Here is a 26,763-nt window from a genome sequence, read left to right as displayed (position 1 = left end):
TGCGGCTAACAATTTATCTTGATTTTTAATGGCTTTTTTGTGAGCTACGTAGATTTTTAATGTCTATTCTGAATATTAATTGCATTAATGACCAATGGACAGAAAACCCATATGTACAATTTGAAAAGACTGTTTAACCACAAAGAGAGAGGGGACAATGGGCTGTTGATTACACTAGTCCCCAAGTTTTATAATAACGTTTTCTTAATCGTTGGCTCAACAACTTTGGGGACTTAATTAGTTAATTTTGATTGGTTTATTCTTTCAGTTGAGTATTCAAACATTTCAGTCAATAATTTTGATGCACAGAAGGGTAATTGTGTGTATCATGATTGGATGGAGAAGTACAATGATTAATTTATGGGCCATTGTCTTATCCATAAATTTAGATCCTTTATTAAACCAACACGTTATTTAGAAGGATATGTAATCTTAGCGAGGAGGGGGAGGGGGTGTTGGGGGGGGGGGGAGATTCAGAAAACGAATTTGCAATTTTGTGTTTGTTACAAATATTATCATCTTTGTTTCATATGTATCTTAAGTTTAAATATTGGCAAAATGTTAAGAAATTGAAATAAGATTAAAAAAATTGTTAGTTCAGCCAAAAAATATCTTTTCACATGTTACACCAAATGTGATTTTTTATCATAACAGCTATAAACTTTTTAAAGTATGAAATATTGAGAACGAAATTCAAATTGCTTTTTACAGAATTCAAATGTTTTTTTTATTATCATTAAAATGTAAATATGCATGAATTATATTTTATTCTAAAGGTTTAGCTTATTGTTTTATTCTACTATACGCGGAAATCTGTCTATAATACGAAGTATTATAGACAGATTATTTTAAACCAGAAATTCACATTTTATTGAGAACAAAAAAACTGTCTATTCGTATGGTTTGCTATGTTAAAATGTGCCTAATTATGAGGACGGAAAAATGTAAATGGATAACAACCTAAGTATAAAATGTAATAAGAAATATAAATTTATTATAAATAAACACAAAACCTTTATAAAAAATTTCTTTGTCTTTTTAAAGCATTACCGACGGACAGAAGGACCAAGTAAATTATAATGTGAATGCTTATCAGTTCAGGGAACCATCATCAAAAATTTCAGACGTCTGTCTTAAATAGAAGCGGAGAAAATAACATTTACATTACTGAGTTACGGGCTGACAGACATAATGAATTATAGAGAAGCCTAGATACTAAAAAAATTTAATTTATGAATTTATTTTAAAATATATGTAAAATTTACAAAAATACAATAAATTATAAAACATTCAGATTTTGGCACTTGGATAAATTTCTAGAAAATTTTAGTTATTTTAATTTGAATTAAATTTCTTTTGAAAATCAATAAAATTTAATTTTTCAACTAAGTATATATTCTGGAGTTTCTAAAACTATATCAAACAATTTCATAATTATTCTAGAAATAAATGGATAGAAAATATCTACAAAATTTGAATTTTTGTATTAGAATTATAGAACTTTTCTATTACAATTTTTAGAAATATTATAGATTTTTCTATGATAACTTCTAGTAATCTTCTAAAGCAAGTCTGGCATTTCCTCTCCATCGCTATCCTCATCAGAGCTAGAATCCTAAAGAATAATTGTACAATTATTTAAGTATATATGTATATCAATAAATGTTTAGATGTATAACCCTGACAACTACCTGGATTCAGTGACCTTTACGCCTGCTAACTAATTGCTTTCTGCTCTTTTATAGTAATTTACCCGTGATAATATTTACGACGCTGATGGTTGATATTTAAAGACCCAACCAATTTTGCTATTCGGAACTGGGTCCACAGGATGGGAACGTAAAGTTATATAACTCATTCCCCTTCTAGTAATGTTTTACTTGAATTGTTTATCTATCTATCTATCTATCTATCTATCTATCTATCTATCTATCTATCTATCTATCTATCTATCTATCTATCTATCTATCTATCTATCTATCTATCTCTGAATACCTGATTTCCAGTAAACAAAGCCACTTGACACTCCTCTGGTTTCGGATCAACAAATGAATAGTTACCAAGTACAGCGTAGCTTTGCAACAAAACTAAACAAGGAAAATATTGGATCAAGGAAGGCAAAACTTGCATGATAAATAGTATTAGTCGTGATGCATAATAATACATTCTTGATAAGAAATAACTAAATTATATAGTGTCCAATTGTGACCGAAAGTTTTACTATAACAAATTAATGAAACCTTTAAGAAATATTATATACACTATACAACAATAGCTTTGCCCCCTCTTGAGGGAAATAGAAGGGTGGGTGGAGTCTTTGTATAAAATGACCAACAGACCGATTGGCCAACTAAATTATATCATAGGCGCTCATTGATTACAGAAATCTAATAAAAAAATATCAACTATCTTGAACAGATGCTGAGAATTCACCAATTCTGTTTCTTACAGGCGGACAAACGGACATTTTAAATTCTAGAGTAGCTTTGCTACTTAAAAAAATATGATTCACCTTGTTCACATTCTGTTATCTGCCTGCAAGGAGGTGTGAAAATCTATAAAAAAAAAATAGATAGAAAATCAATTTAACTTCTAAGTTTTCAAACACAATTTAGAAAATATTCGTTACTATGTATTGAGTGCAAACTTTTTAACTTATTATTGTATTCTACAGAAGGGTAGTTTTATGTAGGGTGAACACCAATTTAACTTATTATTGTATTTTACAGAAGGGTAATTTTATGTAAGGTGAACACCAATTGTCATGTATCCTAATATCACTGGCTTTTAAAACACATCTATGTGATTTTTTTTACAATTCTTTTGATAACTGGCTTTCATTATCCAATTATTGTCATTGCTGCGATACATAACCTATTTGTTCTTGGTTCTTATATAAATAAGTATTCTGAGGCTATAGTAACTTTGAATATATTCTATAAGCAAGGATAAGAACATCCATAAAAGCGAAGCTCTAAAATTATAACAAACGAACAATAATTCTTTGAAAGTGTCAGTTAAGAATAACATTAATTTGTAAGTCTAAACACAATTCTACATAAATTTGTTGCAAAATTGCATAAATATAGGATACTGTAAAAGGACATAATTTCAATTTTAAAGTTTAAGGATACAGATGCTTCGCTTTTGATATTGTACCTTGTTGTCTGAGGTAACATAAGGCCAAAAATCAGATGAATAGGATAATCATTTCATACAATAAAATGTTGTCAAAAAAGTAAAAAATAATCATTGTATAATGTACTTTCGAAAATTGCTACGATTATAGGAATCATAAAACAAAGTTTAAAATCAAAAGGTCATTTCTAACATTCTGAAAAAAATCTATCTGATAATGACGGACTGACCTACCAAAATTATAAAAAGCTTCGCTTTCAACAAAAGATATAAAATTTTGCCGTCGCTGACATTTCACTTTCTTCAGACTTTTCTTTCATATTTCTTTCTTTATCCTCTTATCTACTTTCTAGAAGCGAAGCTTTTATAAAATTAGAGTCTGTCCGTACGTCCCTAATGAATAGATCATATCCTAAAAAGCATGTTAGATTTTAAACTTGGCATGATGATTTCTGTACAATTTAGAAACTTTCTTTACATGATACTAATATAATCATCCAATTCACTTTGTGTTTGTTATATGGATTCCTAGGCCCATAAGGCATAATGTTATAAGCGAAGTATATCAATAATTAAGTCTGAAAATTTAAGTATATCCATATCAAGCATGCGCATCATGTTTTAATTCAGTTTTTAATATATTTGCGCGGATTTTTGTTAAACTAAATAATTTGGATATGAATTAATACTCTTTATTTGTAAATGTTCGTTTGTCTGACCGTCTGATTTCTTGAGCTTAGCTTTAATAGATTTTTTCATTCTTAATTCCTTTGTTTTCTAAAAGCTTCTTTTATTATACGCAAAAAAACTTGAAATATTTAGTTATAGTATCTTTTATCTTATTATCATTTAATATATGATTTTTCTAATGTATTTTTCATGTTAATATACTTTTCTTTTTTTTATAATTTGATAAATAGTAAATATAAAGGATAAAAAATCCACAAGTAGGTAAGCTCTTTACAAAAAAGTTTAGATTATTGGAATAACAAGTAAGAAAAAACACAAATTGACTAATATTTACTTTTCAACCGTTGATATTTTATCGATATATGATTTAAATGATTTAAATCGACTATATGGCTGACAAAATATCGAAATGTCGATAGTTTAATAACAATTTTTATTTAAAGCGTTCGTCCAAGGACTTAGTGCATCGTCCATTTGAGCAGACAACCAAACAATTGATTTCACGACCTAACTGTTCATGGTAATGAGTTTCGCTTGTTTTCCGGCCAACGCATTTCCCCTGACAAAATATCAGTGTCGCTTGGAGGAAATAGCAGCAGTATGTAATATTTTAACGTCTCTAGTATGACAAATTGTGGTCCAGACTTTGACCTGACTAAAATTAACGTTAATGCTGCAGGTATAAAATTTATTCTGTATACTTGTCTATGTTTAAAATTTGTACCTTTTCAACTTCTGATAAAAGTTTAGAGTAAGTTGCAATGTATTTGTTTGCGTTTTCCTCATTTATACCATCCATTATATTCCTACAAGTAAATATAATTTTTCAATAGCTGCGCTTTTAACAAGGACAGTTATGTCCAATTCGAATGTAAATGGAAAGGGATTTATTTAAAAAGCTAAAAATAAAATATAGGCTTTTACAAGGACGTTCTTGAGGACTTATAAATGCAGGGAAAAGGGAATGTGATTCCCAAAAACAACTCTAAGGGAAAATTTCCCCACAACCCACTTCTCTATTTTTCCCCTTTTTTACCCACTCCCCTTCAGTTACGTGACAAAACAAGTTTTACTCCAACTTTACTCCAACAAAATATTAAATTTTGCGGCATTTTCAATAGCTGAAAAGCAGACCATGATAAACAGGAATTAGGAAAATCAACTGAAACTAAAGTAAAATTCAAGATTTTTAAAGTGTTTTAAACTATTCAAAGCATTATAATGGATAAAATTTGCAATACTTAATTAACGGCCAAAAAAAGATTTTGATATTTATCAACTGCCTAGGTAAAGTTTTACTAAGGACTTTTGAAATTTGGGATAAGAGGAAGAAGTCATACACACACACACACACACACTTAAATAACTCTTTATTTGAATGTAGGAATGAAATAATATGAAGATAGCATATTTGGGCTAAATCATTTAATTTCTTTCCTTGTTTTTTTCTACCTGTATTTGCAACTGATAAAACCATCCTAAAAGTTTCATCAGTGAATAAAACAGGAATTAAATATTGAAACAATTCTTTTTCATAGGAAGGTTGTTAAGCATGGATGATTTCTTTATCTAAATCAGGATGTACTAGCGAGGGGAAGGAGGGGGGATCCACCTTATACCACTTTAAAATTTAGTTTAAAAAAGAAAAAGAAAAAATTGTGTGGGTCCATTTTTTCCATTGGTGATCTCCCTTGGGGAGTGGTGGTATCCTTCCCAAAAAAGGTTAAAAATCTTCACTGGACCTATAAAAAGCTTGACTGTTTAGGAGAATACACAGATATACACACAGTCTCTATGCAAGTATCTTAGCATATACATATCTATCCAACTATTTAACAATCAATCTAATTTCCATTCTATCTATTTACCTGAAATCCATCTGAAGTTTATTAAGATGCGCCACTAGCTTGGGTAAGGTCTTCAAATCTCTCTTACATCTCTTACATTTTTTCACCTAAACAAAATTTCCTATTAACTGTATTTTAAAATGGTGATTGTCTTGTTGTATATAGCAATGATTGTTTGAGGATTCCTGTAACATACAGGTACAATCTGGAAAATGCAACAACACTATAATCATCACCAGAAAGTTTGCATATCAGATTTGAATTAAATTGCTTGAATTTTAACCTGTTTTTTTTTGGTTAATTCACAAAAACTTTTACATGAAAACTTGATTTTGAAATGCATATTTTAAGAATTATTTGGAGGTTTCTAAAATATTTAGATACAATTTAGAAGTCGCAGCAACACTACTGCTGTCACAAGAAAGTTTGTATGTTCATTTTAAAATTTGTATCTATTTTAATATCAAAATTTATATAAAAAAACGTTCTTTTTTAACATGGATGCTTTGTTTTTTTTTTCGTTCACTAAGAGGTTTGTTTTCTCTACGTCTGTGTACAGAAGTGTAGAATTTATCAAATGTAGAATACAAAACCAGTAGATGCATTTACAGCGTGAATATAGCCTTGTAAACCCATCACCAGCCTGTACTCTACACTGATAGTTCCCGCCATTTTCATGCTTCATCTGGCGCCATCTTGTTTTTGGTACGCCATCTTGGTTTTCTTCTGGTTTTCACAGAATTAATTCAGTGTTATTTGAAGTTTATTTGGTGTTAATATTGAATTGATACATTTTTAAAATAACAATAAAAACTACAATATAAGCAAGGATCCAAAAGTGATAAGACAATTGATGACAAATTAATGTATTTAATCAATGATGATTAAAAAAATTCCTTTTCATAGAATAAAATTATTGGTTGAAATGTTTTGACACTACTAGTTTTGAACCAACCAATCAAAATTCAATAAAATTAGCCAAAGGTTGTGATCCTGTTACTTTTATATAACGATTATGATACCTTGGAAATATCTGTGCCCAAGTCAAACTTGCACCCAGGACATTTCATTGACGAGTCTTTTCTTCCAAAATCCTAAAATAATTTGTAATAATAACCAAGCAGTGGCAGGCACATGGTTTTGCCATAGGGGATTGAATATAAGGGGTGTGTGACTTTTTTTTACCTTGATACCACTATCCACCCCCCTTAATTTTTCCAGGGGGGATTGGTCTTTCTGCACGCCTATGTAGCCAATATTGATTCATTTCTTATAATTTAGATTTTGGTTTTATTTTACTGAGAAATCAATTATATTTTGTTATGAATATATGTAGAATACAATATAAAATGTTTCTTCCAATTTAGCTCCCCCCCCCCCCCCCCCCCACCAATTATGATCTTTAACCTATTCCGTCCCTTGACCCTGGAGAGACATATTGACAAATATCTTAGGACTATATTAGCAACAAAACGTGACGACAAAAATTACTCTGTCACAATATCCACGTATACTGTATCCGTTTATTTAAAATCAAAGTGAAAGGTTGCGTGAATATTTTAAAAAAATATATATAAATAATCACCCAACCTCGACTTACCTTATACATCGGCCAATTTTTCTTGCAAGCCTCACAATTACAGGTGAAAAAGTACTAAATAAAAAAGAAATTAAATCATATTCGATTTTTATTATATAATAGCAAAGGAAGTATTAAATGGTTCAACAGTTCTTTCTATACTATTACTGACACACAAATCTGTTACTTTTTTTTATAGAAAATTTAAAAATAGTTATTTATTGCATCCCATATTATAGACAGCTTTCCACTGATATTAAAAAAGAAAATTATAAGATTAATTCCAGCCGAGGGGCCGAGTCCTGGGCTACCAAAAGTGGTATTAATATTTTTTTGTTTTAATTTAAGTGGAGAATTGTCAATAATACGATGCTATACATGATTTTCCTGTATGGCATATGACCAATTTTACCATCCCTTTTCATCGTTTTTGTTAATACAATTTGGCGAATTATAAATATATGTACATGCACAGACTAAAGGACAGGCAAACATTAACGTTATAATTCTAGAGTAGGTTTGCTGTTTAAAAATATTAATACCTGTAGAGAAAGTGAATTTTGTCTGCTTTCTTTCTCTTCTGTATGATAGAATCGTCCATAGTTATCATGGATCTAAAAAAAAATGTCTCATATATTTATACTAGCGGCTTCGCCTCTAGAGGCCTCTAGTGGCACTTAAGAAGGAGGGAGTTAAATCTAGAATCCATTTTTTTTTGGGGGGGGGGGGTTATTTTTTCTAGGGGCGATTTCTCTTGGGAGGGTGGTGGTACCCTCCACCAAAATAGTTATAAACCTTCCCAGGACCTGTAAGAACCTATAAGGGACCTGTTAAGGAGAACCTGATCAGTTTGGCGGTAAGCGAGTAAGTACAAACTAAAATTTTAAATGTAGTCGACTCCACCATCCCCCAAAAAGATTTTGTTTCTTTTATAAAATAAGATTAATGAAAGGGTAAAATACAACCCCCCACTGCCTTGAGTATTCCCAGAGATATCTAGGGGCGGAGCCGTTGGTATAAATGTCTTGGGAAAATTACTGACTTATATCAAGTGATAATATTGCCAGTGACAAAGAAAAAGCCAATATGGCACAATCGGATGACGAGACTAATTTTTCAAATAAGATACTACTATAATTAACATAAGGTTTTAAAATATCACTACTTTAATTGAAAAACATATTAAATTATTTAATTTTATATTCTTCTCTTTATAAAGTTATTATTTATTGCAATTAGTAAATCCTGTGACTTAAATTTAATACTTAGACACATGCACAAGATATATTTTATTATACTTTTATGTCCTAGCGAATTTATTTTGAACTAAAAATCCTTCCAAAAGTGCAATCTGTTGTGAAAAAATAACACGCACTCTAAACAAACACCCACACACACCAACACACATACACATGCACATACACACGCAAACACACACATATACACGCAAACACACACCCACACACACACACACACACACACACACACACACACACTTTTCAAACAACATAAATACAAAGGTAAAAAATACCACAGAAGACGGATCCAACTAGTCTTTTTCTTTATAATATTACAAAACATTTCATTACATAGTTGTATGTATATATCTTATTGTAATTAGTCAAAAAATAAACCCTTCAGACCATATCTTTGAAGTGGTAGGCAGACAAAAGTGGATGGTTGAAAAAAAGGGTTGGGAAAATTTTAAGCAAGTCAGCCACATTGTTATAAATCTGGACAAAAAAATACATTAAATAGAGAAGCAAAGAACTATGGAGTAGAAATTAATTTGGGAAGATAAGTTATATATCTTTCATTGTTCCATCCATCTAAAAAAATAAGATATTAAAATATTTTCACAAAATTGGAAAGACCAGCCATCCCCTTTTTTAACTCTTATGACTTCACACCCCCCTGGTGAATCATTGTGCACGTAAATAAACATAAGGTAAACGTTTAAATAACCACAGATAATTGTCTGCTTAACTGTTTGCCACTTTAAATATCTAAGATCCACTCGCTAATTACCCATTATGTTATAACTTTTTCATATTAATAAAAAAGAATTTGACCATTATGAATTCATTGTGGACAACTTGCACTAAAACTCTCCCAACCCTTTTTTGTAAAGGTTGGTTCAAAGGTTGAAAAATGGAACAGTAACACTTTAACGTTATAGGCAATCCAATACAAAAATGCTTTATGATATGTTAGATTTTGTGTTCTAGTGACTAATTGTGTGTGTGTGTGTGTTTGTGTGTGCGCGTTGTGCGCTCAATATGCGCGCCGGGGTGTGTAAGATACAAAGTAAATTTGTATGTCAAGTTTTATATCCTTTGTATGTATTGATTTAAAAAACTTAACAACTTTTGAGTTATATTAGTTTAAATTTTAAACGCTAGGCTAAATCAAAAACTTTAAATCTTACTATATATTATATATGTAAATATAAAGCTTACTATAGTTTTTTTTAAAATAGTTATTAAACCAAATTATTAATTAAAACTACATTACCTAATTAAAATAAAAGCAAATCTAATTTTAAAATAATAAATGTTTTATAAATATTAATAATAAGAATGAAATATTACCCCGACATGGCTGTAAACTTTCGTATTATTTTTAAAATTTGAGGGGACTCGAAATCAATCTTTTTTTTTTAATCTGACCTATTCATGAATTCATGATTGTCAGTAATAGTGGCATGATTAAGGGGTGTAAACCCTCCTTATTTTTAATATTAAGGGGGGTTAGATAAACTTCTCTAGGTCTCCTACATTATAAAAAACACAACCACCTTATATCAACCTCTCTAAAACTAAAAATAACACTCCTTTCTATTGTCTCTAATACACCTCCCAAAGCTTTAACCCTTCCTTAATTTTGATTTAAAGGGGGTGTCAAACTTTTCATGTAAGCTTTGTGCACCCCCTGTAAAAATCCTCTGTACACCACTGGAAAAGCCAAAGGATGATTATTTATATATTCCCAATGAAGATGAGCAAAATTACACCTGCTGCTTATTAGAATTATTAGTATAAAAGTTTTGACACCGCTAGTTTAGAACCTACCAAACCAAATTTAACACTGGCTCTTATTCGTTAGCTTAAATACTTAAATCTTGATTGGTTTATTAGCTAGTATAGAAGTGTCTAAACTTTCCAAACAATAATTTCAATCTACATAAGGGGTAATTTTGTCATAATAGGGAAGACTCTTTAATTTTAGACTTGACAAACTTTATAATAAATAAATTTTCAAAAATGTAACCTTTTCATTTGGAAAGATGGTTTTTGTTGCTCTGACACAGCAGAAGGTACCATAATTTGTTCGGGAGGTATTGTTATTACACGCGTGGTTTGATAAACTAAATTAAAATTATTCTATACAATATATAATACCTATATTTGAGACCTATCTTTGAAACTGAAAATCTACGGATTGCATAACAAAATGTTCTATTGTTGAGCTCGGAGAGGCACTCATAGTTATCCTGATACGCATTTAGCAATTTAACTCAATAACTGCTGAACTAATATGGTTCTCCTGTATGATGAAACTTATCGTGTGTTCAATGAAGGTGTTTTTGGGAGTTAAAATTATTATATTTTTAGTTCAGTTCAGATTATATTTTCTAAGCTGTAAAGTTTACATAGTTTCAACTTTTTTTCATTTATTCATAATTGTATTATTAATTTGCAACTATCATATATTACTAAACAAATCTTACTTTTTAACTGTCCATCTACATATATTTTAGTAGGTTTAGAAACATTTCTAATCATCTATCCATCTATGTCTTTATCTATTTTCTATCTAACTGTCTACCTACCTAATAGTGGGATATACAGCACCACCAAGTTCTAAACTTTCTGAATTAATCATGGAAGATCCCTTCTTGATAAACTCGTTTATTTCATAGGCATTACAGGCACAGGCCTAAATTAGAATTAAAAATGTACTTTCAATTAGAACAATGCTTAATTCTAATTTAGATACAAAATACATGGATATTGTGACAGGGGAATTTTGTTGGCACTTGAGATTGCTAATATATTCCTCAGATATTTGTCAAAAGTCAATAAGTTCCTCCATGGCCAGGGGAGAAGATTTGCTAAAGTCACAAAGTGGGGTATTGTTATATTAACCAGCTGGGAGTAACAGTATCAGTATCAGGGTTTGGGAGAATTTCTATCAATATCCATGTATTCTATATCCGTTATTAGAACACTCTTTATGAAAAACATTTTTGCGTTTTCAAACAATGTAATAAATGAAGACTTCTGGCTAAGCATCTTGGATACTCATTCAAGTAACGCCTTTCAGACAACCAACATTTTTATTGAACAAATTTTGTCTGAACTTTTTGGTTCTTCTTTTAGGGAAGCTTTACATTAATCTCAGGATGTGTTTAGGCTTTTATTTTTATATTTAAGCCTTGGGATGGTTTTAGGCTACTTTTCTTATTACCTTATGGGTGAAGCCGCTAGTTTAAACATAAAAAGTCAAAGATTCCTACCTGAATGTGTTTTAACAATAAAGAAGCAATGTAAATAAATTCTGGAGAAGATGTATCATCACGCAAATTTTCTGGAAACCATTCTGTTAACTGTAAACATCTAAAATTAGAATTAAAGGTTATAGCCCCCTTTCTTGAAATGCCTCTTAAGGGGCGTTTCGTTCTATTTTCACAGTAGCTTTTATTTTAGGTTAGGTGATTGCCCCGTAGGGTTAGAGCCCCTGCAGAAGCTAGAAATAGGAGGAAATGTACGGTGAAAATACGAAGAAATGCCCCCCTAAAATAAATAGATCATATATGTAAGTAAGTAAAGAGAGGTAAAGGAGAGGTCATGGGACTGTAAATTAAACTAGTACCCAAAGTTTTATGCCCATGCTTATTCCTAGCTCAAACACTTTTATTGAATTTGGAGTGGTTTCAAACACGTGTCCAAACATTTCAACCAATAGTTTTAATATAGAGAAGTTGTAATTTTGTTTATTTCACTGGGGATGTACATATATTTATCCCTAGATTAAACTATAACATACCTTGCTAAAACTAATGCAGTAAAGCTTCTCTTGAGATGATCACCAGTTGGTCTTTTTTCTGCATTGTCTATCTAAACATAAAAAATTGGTCAGTGTTTAATTTTTTTTTGAAAACTTTATTGATTTTAAGTATTGAAGCTACTTTATGCTATGACAACTGAACGTCTGCTCTATAGCTTACTTTGTCTGTTTGTCAATCCAGTTCACTTCTTAAGGATTTTGTAATTCTTAATTTATATCTGTATTTTCTATTGAAAATCGTGAAACAAATTGATCTTCACTTAAATTAAGTTACTAAAGGGGTAATTTTGTTTATCAAATTAATCTATTGTCCATTGTTTTGTCCATTAAGATCCCTGTAAGATACCTGATTATAAGCAGATGGGTAGTCTCCTTCACCATAACTTGGTTTGGTATTTGCTATTGTCTCTTTTACTTCATTCAAGTATTTAAAACCTAAATAAATATTTATAATGTATACTAAAAACTAAAAGATCAGATGTATTGGAGACAAAAAAAATCACAAAACCTTTCTCGCGCATTTATATTTTGTAGCATAATTAACACACTGACGGACAAAGTAAAACACATTGGATGCTTCTAGGTTTAGGGAGTCACCACAAAAAAAAATTCAACAGTCTATCTTGAATAGCAGATGAGAAGAAAGAATTTCATTTATAGCGTTACAGACGGACAGACAAAGCAAATTAAAGAGCAGCTTCGCATAAAAAATAATCTGGTATATAATAATGTGTTAGACATAAAGGTTGTTTTTTGATGATTTACGTTCTTTTGAATTTCACAAAACATTTGAATAATCTTTTTTTAGAGAGACAAATTTCAATGATTTTTTTGAAATATTTATATTTAAAAAAAATATATTAAATCTGCTGTCCATGACACTGACAAAGTAACACCAAACAAATAACCAACACTTTGATTGCACCACCTTTTTCAGAGAGTCCTAACTGTGCATATTACCTGTTTTTGCAACAATTCTGTAGGCAATGGTTGCCATTTTGCCAATTTCTTCATTGTCCATTAATTCGAAAACTCCACATTCCCATCTAATCATAAATTTATCAATTAAAGCAAATCTAGTCGTCAATGATTTATTATTGATTTTCGAGATTTTTAAAAAATTTCCAAAAGGCACTAAAAACTAACAAACAAAAACATTTAAAAAAAAAAAAAACTTCTAAATAATTATAAATTTTAGAAGCAATATTTAAGTGGTTTAAGAGTCCTTAATATTTAAGAGTCTTTTTTCTTATCAATATCTCGTTGAATGGGTAATTTACAACCTATTTTCCCGCAAAAAAGCCTAAAAACTTAAAAGTATCTGCCGAAGAAGGATATATGTAGCGGGGCTTGGGGGGGGGGGGGGGAAGGGGGGATTATGAACCCCTACGGCGCGCAACTGAACTGAACATGTAATTCCAGTTTTCCTCCATTATTTTTATTAGTTCCCTGTTAAAATTTATTTTACCTGTGTGTAGAGTTGTATGATTCTGAGTAACAATCTGCATTACAAAATTTAACCTGAAATAAAAAGTTTTAATTTTTTTAATAGCACAGATACTGCACAGATACTTTATAATTATGCATATTCAACTTCGTCAATCTTGATTTCAAATACTGTAGTTTTTCTCTCTTTTTAATAAATATTATGTAGCTGTCTATAGTGTCCCAGCAAAATGGGGATAGATATCACTGCTTTTGGCCTACCTATTCAATTGACGTCAGGAAGTACCCTATACCATATCTCTTTTATATGGGGGTTCTTTCCCTTTTGTTTTTCCCTCTACTATGACGTCAATAGAATAGATAGGCCAAAAGCTATGACAACTATCCCCATTTTCCTAGGGGACTAAAGACAGCTACAAATATTATACCTGATTACATGTTGGACATTTGATAGATTCTTTTAATCTTCTAAAGCAGTTGAGACAGTGTGTCGGGTAGTAATTTCTATTTTTATGTTTTTAATGTAAAAAATGTTCAAATTTTTTTCGGTTCCCTTTAAAGTACCTAGTCGAGCACAAAACCCCTCCAACCCCCTTTTTGTTTTGAAAAAATATTATTTAAGGGGAAGAGTTCGTATTTTTGTAAAGCTTCCAGTCACTTTATGTTAGGTTATATTGGGTATAGGGTGGCCATGCAGAGTTAGTACTGTGGTATGGATTATAGAGATGCTTTACTCCTCTCTAATATTAATATAAACAGACAGCTAAATAGGATAATGACTGGAGGGGTAGCTATCATGATATTGCAAGCTGCGGCTTGCAAATAAATATATGCAAAGCTAAAGGGGCTAGTTGGTATTTGAATCTTGCATTGCTAGGTTCGCCCCCTGTAGCTGTAGGCTCGAGTCCCTTGGTGTGGACGCCACAGTTACTTTAGAAATCCAACCCAGGATAAACATATAATTATAAGTTGTATAATATTGCTTATTTAATCATTTGTGTATTCAATAAAGTTGATCAACTTAAAATAAAGTGAAGTTATTTGATGGTAAGAATAGTGAGTTTACTCTATAATTAGCGACTGTCTGCTATACGTCCATAATACAGTACTCTCTGCATGGGTTACCAAAGAAAATAAACACATTGGTTTAAAAACTTCAGGGTTTATTTTATAATCTTTATTGGGTAATCCACACTTTTCCACCAATCATTTTAAGCTACGTAACTTGTAATTTTGTTCACCATAATTGTGGAGTACCTAAGGACATCACATCTTTATTCTTTCAACTTCTAATGTAATAATAATAACTGACAGGCCAAGTAACAAATAAAACTTACTAATAAGTAGAACTAACAAAAAACTAAACACTTTGAACATTAAAAATTCCTGAAGAGAGAGGTTGAGTATGCCCTGTCCACAATGAGAACATCACCTGGGTATTGGATTTATTATTACTTGGATTTAACACCAGATTATCATTTACTAGAATAAAGGGAAATTCATAGCTGGCTATAAGAACGATCCTACCATTTCACGGCTTTTACCCCATATCATCCCCTCCTACTAGATTAACAAACTACCCATAAATGATGTTCAGGTTAGCAACCTAAATTGACGATAATATTTCCCCTGTCATAATATCCACATGTATTGAATATTCATTACCTGGGTAAATTCTTTGTGTAGCAACCATGTATCTTCCTTCCTGTTCATCACTTCTCACCTGAATTTAAAATAATCCTTAAGCCAATTGACGAAAAATTGTGTATATCCTCAATGATGATACACAAAATTACCCTTTCTATAGATTGAAATCAAGTGTTGAAACGTTTAAACACGTTAATCAACCAATCAAAATTCACTAAAGTCAACAGAGTTGTTAAGCCAGCGAATATGAAAACGTTATTATAAGTATTATAAGACTTTAGGGATTAGTGTAATAATGTCCCCTCCCTCTCTTCATAAAAGTAAAAGGATCTGTGGCTGTCTGTGCGTACAAAGGATCTCGCTAATTGCTGGATTGATATGGTTCTCCTTTACAGTGTAGCTACTCATAGGTCCAGGGAAGATTTATAACTATTTTGGATGGGTACCACCACCCTCCCGAGAGAAATTGCCCCTAAGATTACGGAAATTGTGGGGAGGGGGGGGGGGGGTGATCAGATAAAGCCCATCACTAAATAAGGATTAGTGTTAAAGGGATAGATAGATAAATATATAGATAAATTATACCTCTACAGCATTGGAGAGGAAGGGATAATCTTTGTTGGCACCATAACTCAGTTCCGGGGCTTTCTTCCATTCACTTACTTTTTCTTTTGGGGGCTCTGTAAAAACAAGAAATATCATTTTTAGTAAGAGGAGTGTGACCTAAAAGACCACTAATCTGTCATTAAAGGATAATCCATGTTTTCAGACATAATTAATGAGATGTTTTGCTAATTTACTGATGCCACATGGTGCGTGCCTTATTGTTTTAGGAATAACCAATAAAATATTTTTATAATCAGACAGCTACATCACATAAAAAAAATTTTGAAATATAAAATAAATAACATGTTTGCTATTCTTTCTAAAGTCTTCCTAAGTGCTCCCTGAATCATAATGCACTATTTGTAATTAAGACAATAAAATATAAAATGCCTAAATTAAAGCTTTACTGCAGGATTCATGAACCAACCTTAATTGTGGAAAATAGTGGATGTAAAAATGCTACCTGGATGTTGAGTTGGGTTTTCTCTGACTAAACTCAAATCTGACAATACTCCTTTCACGGCCTAAAATTAAATATATGTATTATCTTATTGATTAAATTTGAATGCTGTCCACTTAAAGCTTGAAAGCCCATAGCCATTGCAGGAGTTTAAGGATTGTTTTATGAAATTCTGGTAATACCATATGGGTGCAATTTTTAGGGTAATTAAATCAATTCAGTCTTAAAGGGATCGAGGAGAGATAAATTTATTTTGCGATCTAAAGATAATGTTGTTTTATCCCTTTATAAACTTACATTAAGTTGAAGCATAAACTGAATTCTCTGTTCAAATGTCGTCTTCTCTCCAAGTTCTTCAATCAGCTGATTATTGCTGGTGAAAACATTGCGCACCTTAAAAATAGAAATGTTGTTTGGTTGGTTAAAAATTGTGGGATTTTTTATAGTGCTTTTTTTAGCACCTAACCACCCTTCCCATATTTTTTGAAAAATAAATAGAGAGTCATTTTTCTTATGTCTAACTCTTTCAGGAGGCCAATCCCTGCGAGACTCATACCTGCAGTGCCCTAACACTGTGGTGCTAAAATTATGTACAGTGTTATACTGGCTAACCAATTTGGCAATTGAAGAAATAAATGTAAGTAAAAAAAAGTTTGTATACAATCTTTAAAATTCAGGTATAAATTAAAGACACCGTATAAAAATTAAATATTCAATTAAATTTAAATTTACCTTTTGGTACATTTCATTGAATAAAGGCACATTTTCTCCAGTGGATGTATCATCATCATCTACAATATTATATATAATATTAATTATAGAAGACTAGCGGTTACGCTTCTAGAGGCCTCTAGGAGCCTTTAAAAGTGGGAAAACCGACCCCTACTTTTAATTTAAGTTTTAAAAGAAAAATTTTGAGAGGGGTAATTTTTTCATGTTGAGATTTCTCCTGGGAAGGTGCTGTTACCCTCCCCAAAATAGCTATAAACCTTCCCGGAAAAGACCTATAGGAAGCTAAACTGCAAAGGAGAACCTTATCGGTCCAGCTGTACACACTCACAGACAGTCAAACAAACAGACACAGCTACGTACTGTAACATTCATATAAGGATATTTTTTATTCTCTGCTTTGATTCAGAATAATTTCAGATTCTGGACTGGAACTTGGAATTAGCTTATCTATTTATTGTTTTGCAGGACGTTTAACATTTTTGGCTCAATAATAAGCTTTCATAAAATTTAAGTTTCTATATACTTGTCTTTTAGATAGTTTTCAAGTATTTTTTCTTCTTTAAATAGTAAAGTTGATAACAGCCTTACCTATTTCAGGAAGAGACTCAAGTAGAGCATCAATGTCAGCATCATCTGAAAGCTCCTCAAACCTGTCCTCTGTGAACTCATAATTCTTTTTCATTTTTCTATACTTTACAATAAAATAGAGTGATCAACACAGTTTATTTAAACATTTTATTTTTATTTGATAAGTCCAATCCACATTGTTTTAATGTTTAATTTCAACAAATCATCAGTTGGTTTATAAATAAAAAGACACTATATTATAATATACAATGTATACTCTAAATTCATTAATTTATTGACTAGCGGCTGTGACCCCTGCTTCTAAGGGCTTTGTGTGCGAAAAGAGAAAACAGGAAAATAGCCTAATCCAATCCCAACCCATTCAAATAGCCTAAAACCATACTGAGACCTATGTGAAGCTTTCATGACATGGAAAAAACTCTGTTGGTTTAGTAGTTTTCGAAACCTTAAGCTGCAGACAAAACCCTTTCTACTTTATATAATAGGATAGGATTAACCAATCTGACCAATGTCTTGTTTTTTTTAAATATGCAAATTACATTAAAAAAAAAAATAGTAAAATAAATATAACACTAGTAATTACAATTTTACCCAATGAAAAACCTTCTCTTACAAAATCTTTTGCAATTTTATGATTCTTCAATTTATGGTAAATTCACTTCTATTAGAGACTTAATTGAAAACGATCATTAAAATCGAAATGTATCTTAGAATAGTAAAATGCTATTAAAAATAGTTGAAAAGGATATAAAAATATCTATTGTCATGTGATACACATAGAATAGCCAAAAATAAATTTAGCCGGCCTTTCTTTTTCCATGTGCTTTCAATCAGGGAACTAAAGGGATAAGACAATGGCCGACTAATTGGTATACACCCCAAAGGATGATACACAAAATTCCATCTTCTGTAGATTACAATTATTGGTTGAAAAGTTTGGACACTCAATCTAATGAATCAACCAATCAAAATTGATTAAAAGTGCCCAAAGTTTTTAAGCTAACAAATAAGAAAACGTTATTATAAGACTTTGGGGACTAGTGTAATAAACAGCCCAATGTTCCCTCCCTCCCCGGTTTTCATTCCATGCACAAAAGCAAATGTAAAAAACACTTCAGTAAGGAAATGTTTTTAAGATTACGACAATTTAAAGTAATATTTAAACATTTTCACCTTATCTATACCTTGATATTATTTATATATGTAAACTATCATTACTTTAAAGTTTGAATAATTGCTAAGGAAAGTTTAAAGTAGACTAAAATTAAAACTATTTTGGGGGATAAATTCTAGAGTATAAATAAAGTCGGTCTTTCTCTTTCCTTCTCTAGTTTACTCTAGTAATAGAGTTAAATGATAGAGTAATCATAAGGTATTTTTATCTGTAAATATTTTAGAGTAAGCATAAAAGTATCCTATTATATACAGAAGTAAGTTTTGTTTTGTCTGAAGCTAAAGAAAGATCTCGGAAAGAACTAGTCCAAATAAAATGTTACTTTTTAGGCAAGCCTTATAAATGTTTTGGAGTGGTTATAGGCTATTTTCCTGACCCCCCCCCTCATTCCCTATAATTGTGTCTTACATTCATAATATACTTTATGTAAGAACAGACGGATAGACGGACAGATTTACATATCTTATGATTACTCTAGAAGTGTAACGTCTACTGGTTTACTCTACTATGCTTGTGTCTTTCTTTCCTTTCCCTTATACTTTAAACAAACATAAACAAATGCATAGTAGCATAACTTTCTAATCTTCGTTAATTTAACCATTTTAGAGGAATAAAAATAAATCTTTCCCCCAAAATTTTAGTTTAACAGAATAAAGATATGTATTTCATTAGGTGAAGATTGCTTTATTTGCCATTATCCTAAACCTTAGTGATCTTAGGGGATAAGACAATGGAGGATAAATTGCTATTCATCCCCAATTTTGAAATTACTCCCTATGTAGATTAATTATTAGTTGAAAAGTTTATAGTACACAAAGTGTTTTTGAGCGAACGAATGAGATAACCTGTTTTTAAACGTTCAGATTTTTTTTGGAAAATTAATATAGAGCTTTCCTCATTTTTAAAAATCCCTCGTTTTTCGCTTTTGACCTTCTCTCTCTCTCTCTCTCTCTCTCTCTCTCTATCCGTTCTATGCAGATGACTAAACTTTTTTTCCCTATCTCTCTTAAATATTCCCCCTTGTTTCCCCTTATTAGCCTGTAAATCACTGCCCTATGCCCATCTTTAATTTGGAATATTTATAAACTTGATGAATCTAGGATTTATGTTCACAGGTTTTTCAAGAGCTAACCTGTTCTTTTGACTTTCTTATAAAATAATCTTTCTCATAAATCCTTATATTTAAGTAAAAGGATCTCTGGTGTGTCTGTCTGTCTGTCTGTGTGTACCCAAGGATCTCGCTAATCACTCAACAGATATGGTTCTCGTTTAAAGGGTAGTTTCTCACAGATCCTGGAAAGGTTTATCAATATTTTGGATAAGGGTACCAATACCCGCCGAAGAGAAATCGCCCCTAAAATAAATGCCCCCTCCAATTTTTATTTTTATTTTTTCTTCTTAAAACTTCAATTGAAAGTATGTGGGTCAACATATCTCCCACCCCACTCCGGCCTGGAGGGTCCTCTAGAGGCCTCTGGGGGTGTAGCCGCCAGTGAGAAATATTAAAGTAAGTTTCTTGAATGGTATATCAGTTGTTTCAATTATTAAATGAATACAAAAATAAATAAGATGTATAATTCAAACAACTACCTGCCCCAAGTGGTTGAGACCCTTTCGTTTGCAAGCAAATTACATTTTTATTGGAATTTATATTTCCAGAGCTATTAGCTGGTAACAAATTCGGGACAGAGAATGGGCAGAGTTACATATACCTCATGCCCCCTCTATTCTTCTAGTTTAATGTTATAACCAATAACATTAGCATATATGAACGTCTCCATTCCAAAGTGTTAATAGTTCGAAAAATTATTAATTTAAAAATGGCATGTCTACTATTAATTTTCTATATTCAAACCATTCAAATATAACATAATGCTAAAAGTTATGACTATTGAAATCCTAGATTGAACAAGAATAAAAATATTTGTTGTATATAAAAATTGTCTGTATACAAGTGGTGTAAATATACTGCATTACGACTTTTTCCTTCCGGGATCTCAAGGGATAAGACAATGGACGATAAATTGATGTAAATTCCCAATAATAAAAAACAAAATTAAACCTTCTGCAGATAAAATTATTGAATGAGAGATCATTTTCATAACACTTTGGGTACTAATTTACAGTCGAATGTCCTATACCTCCCTGTTTTCCCCCTAAACTAAATAACCCCCCCCCCCCCTAAAATAATTCTACCAAAGTGAAATATTTCCTTCCCTTATATAGCATTTTTATAGGCGAAGCTTTTCTATCCTTGATATAGGTCTGGGCGTTCGTCATTTCAAATTTTCCCGTATCTATAATAATTCAAACTTTGCATGACGATTCCATAACAGTTTGGTAAATTTTAGACAGCGAAATATCTTTATAATTATTCAAAAATATTCGTATGTTTAATTTAGATTTTTTCTATCCTTTAGGCACAATTTTCACCCCATAATGTAATAATCCTATTATTTTGATTTTGGTGATAATGTTTCTACAATTATATCGATCCTTATGTAAAAGTAATATCTTTCTGTGTGTCTGTCTGTACCAAACGATCTGGCTAATCGCTGAACCGGTATGATTCTCTTTTACAGTGTAACGTCTCAAAGGTCATGATAAGGTTTATAACTATTTTGAGGGAGAAATCGCCCATAGCAAAAAATTACCTTACCAACCCCCCCCCCCCCCCTCCCAATACCTCAAGTGTAGCAAGATGACTCTAGGGGCCTAGCTGCTAGAGAAAACCTTTTTGAAATCAAGTCGTGAAATGCGACTGTTAGTACGTCTATACTAAAATCATGGTTTTTTTTAGGGAGTTTGTGATTGGTTTACATTGAATTTTGTTTAGATTTCTATATAATATTCTATTTATCATATTAATATTATAAAAAAGATACGTTGCATTTTTATCTTTTACTTTTTTTCGTTCGGTTCGCTTTTTATGTCTGTTGTTATCCTTGTTTCTGTAGTATTTAAAACTTCAATAAAACAAAAGCCACAAAAATAAGTACATGTACATATATTTATTGTCCTTTTTAAAGATCTATTTAGTAGCAGAATGTTTGACTGTGTGTTTCTTAGTTTGTTGCTTACAATCTCTTAAACGTCTAGATTTTGGTTGGGGTTAGGGAAGGGGGGTATTTTGTTTAATATCATCCGAAAAAAAGTTCTTCAATAAAAATAACATATTTTGTCATAGCTTTATGAACGTACTAATAAGCAGACAGACCGACGTACAAAGTGGGCTATAGAGAAGGTCTTTATTAATGAGAGGCAAGTAGCAGTCGAGTAAATCTCATTTTTTGTAATTCTGCCATATCAAAATAGATGAAAAATCAGTTAGAATAACATACAAAGTAAGTTGTAGTATAACCAGAATAAGAACGAAAATGGTCGTTATATTATTCGGTTGTTTAAAAACTTTTGGTGCTTTGATTATAGTTGTGAAAAAAAATATAGAGAAGGTTTAATTTTGTTTACCATCATTTTGATTGTAGAATAGTTGATCGTTCAGTATCTTATCCCTTAAGATCCCTGATTCTTCGCAATTCATATACCAACCAATCAGCTTCAGCAGCAGCCGCAGATGCACGGCGGCTGTCGATCCCATAGCTAACCTACCAAACTCGAGCCAATCACTTTCCACGAAGCCAACAAACAAGGATCTAAAAGGTTATGACAATGCCCAATAAATTAATGTGCATTTAATGATGATGCAAAATTACCTGTTATATAGATTAAAATTAGTGGTTGAAACGTTTGGACACTTAACTTAATGAACAAACCAATCAAAATACAATAAAAGTACCTAAAGTTGTTAAGCCAACGAATAAAAAAAAGTTATTACAAAACTTTGAGGACTAGTGTAATAAACAGCCCATTCTTTCCTGGTTAAAAAACACGTCAAATTTACTATGACGCTGATTAAAGAATTAGCTGGTTTGTATGATAACTTTAGCATAACTTTCTATTCTGTTAATTTGTTCAAGTTTGAAAGACCGCATAGCCAAAGTTAGTTAGATACATGGTTGAATCTTTAAAAGAGTTTTTGTTTAAATTATACTAGCAGTTACGCCCCTAAAGACCTCTAGAGAAACTTGAGGAAATGGGGGAAGGGACCATCACTTTCAACTTTAGTTTAAATTTGAGGGTGGAGGACTTGATAACTCCTAGGGACAATTTTTCTTGGAAGGGTGGAGGTTTCCTCCACCAAAATAGTTATTAACCTTCCCTGGATCTATAAGAAGCTTCGATGTAAATTATTACCATATAGGTTCAGCAGTTCCTTCGCTACAGACAAAAACATCTTACTACTACTTTATATGATCTTACTAGCGGCTTCTACCATAGCCTCTAGGGTCTTTGAGGAATTCAGAAGTCACCCTCTGGAATCGTTCGTCCTAAATTGTTGGAGTATTTTTCGTAGTGTAGTTGGAGTTCCCTCACCCCGCTTATTCAAAAGAATAAAGGAAAAAAATCCCCAAAGAAAATTTCTTAAAACTACCACAGGACCAGTAGGCATATTTCCTGAAGAGTAGAGCCCAATCTGTTCAGCGATAACTTTTTGCTTACAAAGAAAGAAAAAAATTCAGACAGACGGACAGACAGACAGACATCGTTCTACTTTATATCAGAGATTTTTTCTTTGAGAGCTGTTATGTTTTTCATTGAAACCAAAGCAACCTCTCTTTAAAAAAAATTTTTTTTGTTGCTTATGTCAAGTTTAAGCTGAAGTCAGGGTTAACCATGAGTTATAACCCAGTTTTTTTTTATGAAAAACACTGTCTGTTTAATGTTTTTTTTTTATAATTGGGAGATTGGAACAGTTTGTCGTTTACTAGAGGTCTGAGGTTACCAGGGGTATATTAACTAATCATTCATCCTCTCATCTCTTAGGATCTATGAACAAAATTTATTTTTCATTCCGTTCGCTGTTTAAGTTTAGTGTAGTTGACAACCTGTTTTTTTCTCACAAAACGCTATAAATACATAAAAAAATTCGGAGAGAAATATTATTTATTGAATCAAATTTTAATTTCAAACATTTATCAAAACACGAATAGATAAAGAGAATATATTTTTAGGTATTAAATGTGTCATGCATTAAGTTTGAGACTATAATACAAAATTATCTTCCTGGCCAGTTTGATGGTGGTTTGGGATCAGGCTTACGTGTAACAGTTTCGCTAGAACCCTAAAAATAAACAAGCTATCAAGAACGAAATATAAATCTTATTTATCTGGAAATTTATTTTAATACCATTACGCACAAACATTTTGAAAATCCTACCACAAACACCAAAAATATTTTTTTAAAACTACTTGTCTTACATCAATACTGTTGCTAACAAAAATGATGTGAAATTCAGTTGTCAGAGACAAAAAACGGTTAAAAAAAAGTCTAGCTGGGTTTTTATTCTGATAAATGGATGTCAGGAAAAGTCATGTATTGACAAACAAACAGAGAATTGTCAAGCAAATATTCAGTTGGCATAAAAAATATATGAAAAATAGAAACAGGAATAAGGATATGAATAGAAGATTGATAGAAAATCACGAAACCTTCCTCCCAGTTACCAAATCAGGTTGAATAATGTTCAGACTTCTAACCATCTTTAAATTCTAAGCGGATGGTAAAACATGAATGGAAAGTGCTGTCAACACCCTAATACATTTTGGAAATTTCTTGATTAAGAAAATAATCTTGAAAATCTGATGCTGTACGTATTGGTGCAAAAAATGGGGACAAATTTCAAATTGTTTTAGCGTGTGACGTCATATCCCCATCTCTTTTCTAGGGGGTTATTTTCCTCCTTCCCTTTTCTTTCCCCTCACTTGTGACGTAAATAAACAGCCCCGTCAAATCAATTTAAAAATTGTCCCCATTTTTTGCACCAATATGTACAGCATCTGAAAATCTTACTTTTTAAAAGCAAAACTTTTTTACAATTAGGGATGTAAGCTCTTTTTGTTAGTTTAGACATGTATAATTGTCTCATCCCAAACTTTATATGATGATTCCTATAACAGTTAGGTACGTTTAAGTAAGCGTAGCAACTATGTAATCAATACCAGAAAGTCCGTACGTCCATTTAAAACATTCTCTTTTTTAGAAACAACTTTTGTATGTACAATATTATAAGCAAGGCATCTCTATAAAATAAAAGTTTGTTTTTTTTACTATATTCCGTATGTACACAATTTTTCGATAAATCTATGTTAAATTTTGTTCAGATATACAAATTATTGTTCTGCTTATTAAGTTCTGACATAGTGCGAGAGTAATTGCTAGTTTTTCCTTCTTTATGATTTTGGAGCTTCGCTTTATGGATGTTGTCCGTAATGGATTAGATTATACATATTACGAGTTGCTAATAATTATACTTACAGTGCCAGTAGCAGTATCGTTTTCAGTCCCACCAATAGTACAAATACTACAACCAATATCAATTTGGTGGTGATTTTGTGGGTTATATCCATTATAACCGTAATATCCTTGAGGAAATCCCATCATACAATTGAACATCATGAGAACAAAACTGAATATAAACAAGGTGGACTACATCTATAAGTAACGAAGCACAAAACTACCATTGATGGAAATTGTATTAACAGGCAAAGAAGGCGAAGAGGGCAAGCCCTTTATGAAATATTTTCATATAAAAAACACTAATTGTTATATCTTTGAAGAGTAAGACCGGGTATTATAGATCATGTTGCGTGTTAAAACTTTATGAAATAAATTACTTACATAAGGATGAAGATTTTCATTGCAACCAAAGCCTCGCTTGATTTAAAACTTACTGGCGAGAAGTGATGTGAAGATGTTTATCTTAAACCTGAAATTTCTACGGCAACTTTCCGCAATTTGTTTGCTTTTAAAATTAATCAAGTTAAACTCCCCTCTCAATAGGTCTAAAAAATCTAAAAACTAATTGAAAACATATTTATATTTATTTTTTGAGCTTAATTTCAAGGATAAATTTTGTTTATCATTGTTGGTTGTGTAAATCAATTTTCTGTATGGCTTCAAGGCCGATTAATATCCACTGGCCATACCGAAAATTCATGTATTGCATCCTATTACAGCCAATTTTCCACGAAAATCAAAATAAAAATGTATAGAACTAAAACCAGTTTTATTAGCCCGAGTTATGTTCCCTCAGAGCTAACAAAACTGGTTTTAATCTGTATTTGAAACGACGTAATAAAAAACTATTCTCGAACTTTTGGGAACCCAATTTTTATGGGGGAGGGGGGGGGGGGGGGTGAGTTAAGAGCGGTTGTCATTATTTAGAACTTTTGACATTTTTAACTTCTATATAAAGGGTGTTTAAAAAAACCAATCGCTTCACTTTTTTTATTATAAACCTTGCAGTTTTGGTCCTAAACTAATAAAAGAATTATACAATTCATGCCCAAGCAATGACAATAATAAAACAATATTGAATTTTAAATCTACCCACCCTTCCAGAGCACTAGAGCTCGAAACCTAGCCCTTGCAGAGAAATTTGCCCTACGCCTAAAGTGCATATTTTATTATAAATTAAGACAAATTTTTCTTTTTTAAAAAAGAACAAACCGTCTTAAGTCCTTGAAATCTTGTAGATAGACCCCATAATGTTCGGTTTTTTTATGGGGCATATAAAGACCTTTGCATATACACCTTAACGAGGTTTCTAACATAATCCTAGCCAATTTGGCATCAAAAAGAAAAACCTAGCAAACATCAAGAACTAGATTTAAACAGAGCCACCAAACCTCAATGTTGGATGGGTCTGTATTTTTTATCCCAAAT

At 31.5% G+C, this 26,763-nt stretch overlaps 1 protein-coding gene and 1 long non-coding RNA gene across 2 annotated transcripts; both read right to left on the bottom strand.

Annotated features, from left to right (window-relative positions):
- Positions 1–1,224: 1,224 nt before the first annotated feature.
- Positions 1,225–17,929, bottom strand: LOC145306253 (protein-lysine N-methyltransferase SMYD4-like). The gene is made up of 23 exons (XM_080148319.1): positions 17,804–17,929; positions 17,216–17,274; positions 16,781–16,876; positions 16,487–16,547; positions 16,003–16,097; positions 15,436–15,493; positions 15,159–15,202; positions 14,199–14,276; positions 13,793–13,845; positions 13,285–13,370; positions 12,671–12,759; positions 12,304–12,374; positions 11,774–11,873; positions 11,087–11,193; positions 10,525–10,621; positions 7,797–7,868; positions 7,276–7,329; positions 6,698–6,769; positions 5,697–5,782; positions 4,553–4,634; positions 2,513–2,555; positions 1,996–2,087; positions 1,225–1,615 (listed from the first exon to the last, which is right to left on the bottom strand). The coding sequence occupies exons 1-23, from the start codon at positions 17,895–17,897 to the stop codon at positions 1,562–1,564; spliced, it is 1,743 nt and encodes a 580-aa protein (XP_080004445.1). The 5' UTR covers positions 17,898–17,929; the 3' UTR covers positions 1,225–1,561.
- Positions 17,930–23,963: 6,034 nt separating this feature from the next.
- LOC145305307 (uncharacterized) lies at positions 23,964–25,504 on the bottom strand. Its single transcript, XR_013874561.1, has 2 exons — positions 25,354–25,504; positions 23,964–24,159 (listed from the first exon to the last, which is right to left on the bottom strand). It is a non-coding gene; the product is annotated as an uncharacterized LOC145305307 (long non-coding RNA).
- Between the last annotated feature and the right edge of the window lie 1,259 nt (positions 25,505–26,763).

This window comes from Acartia tonsa, chromosome 14 (genome assembly GCF_053477335.1).
Source record: "Acartia tonsa isolate MP-2025a chromosome 14, ASM5347733v1, whole genome shotgun sequence".
Taxonomy (NCBI): Eukaryota; Metazoa; Arthropoda; class Copepoda; order Calanoida; family Acartiidae; genus Acartia; species Acartia tonsa.
The sequence above is the reverse complement of the archived record's forward strand: the minus strand, read 5'-3'. Positions and strand labels throughout refer to the sequence as shown.

What these genes read in the sequence shown, in the direction of transcription:
- LOC145306253 (XM_080148319.1), bottom strand. Translation starts at nt 17,897, where the DNA reads ATGAAAAAGAATTATGAGTTCACAGAGGACAGGTTTGAGGAGCTTTCA. An exon ending in AAAATTCACTTTCTCTACAG is followed by an intron (nt 7,330 to 7,796) that starts GTATTAATATTT and finishes TTTTTTATTTAG; the next exon opens with TACTTTTTCACCTGTAATTG. An exon ending in TTTTATCAGAAGTTGAAAAG is followed by an intron (nt 2,556 to 4,552) that starts GTACAAATTTTA and finishes TTTTTTTTATAG; the next exon opens with ATTTTCACACCTCCTTGCAG.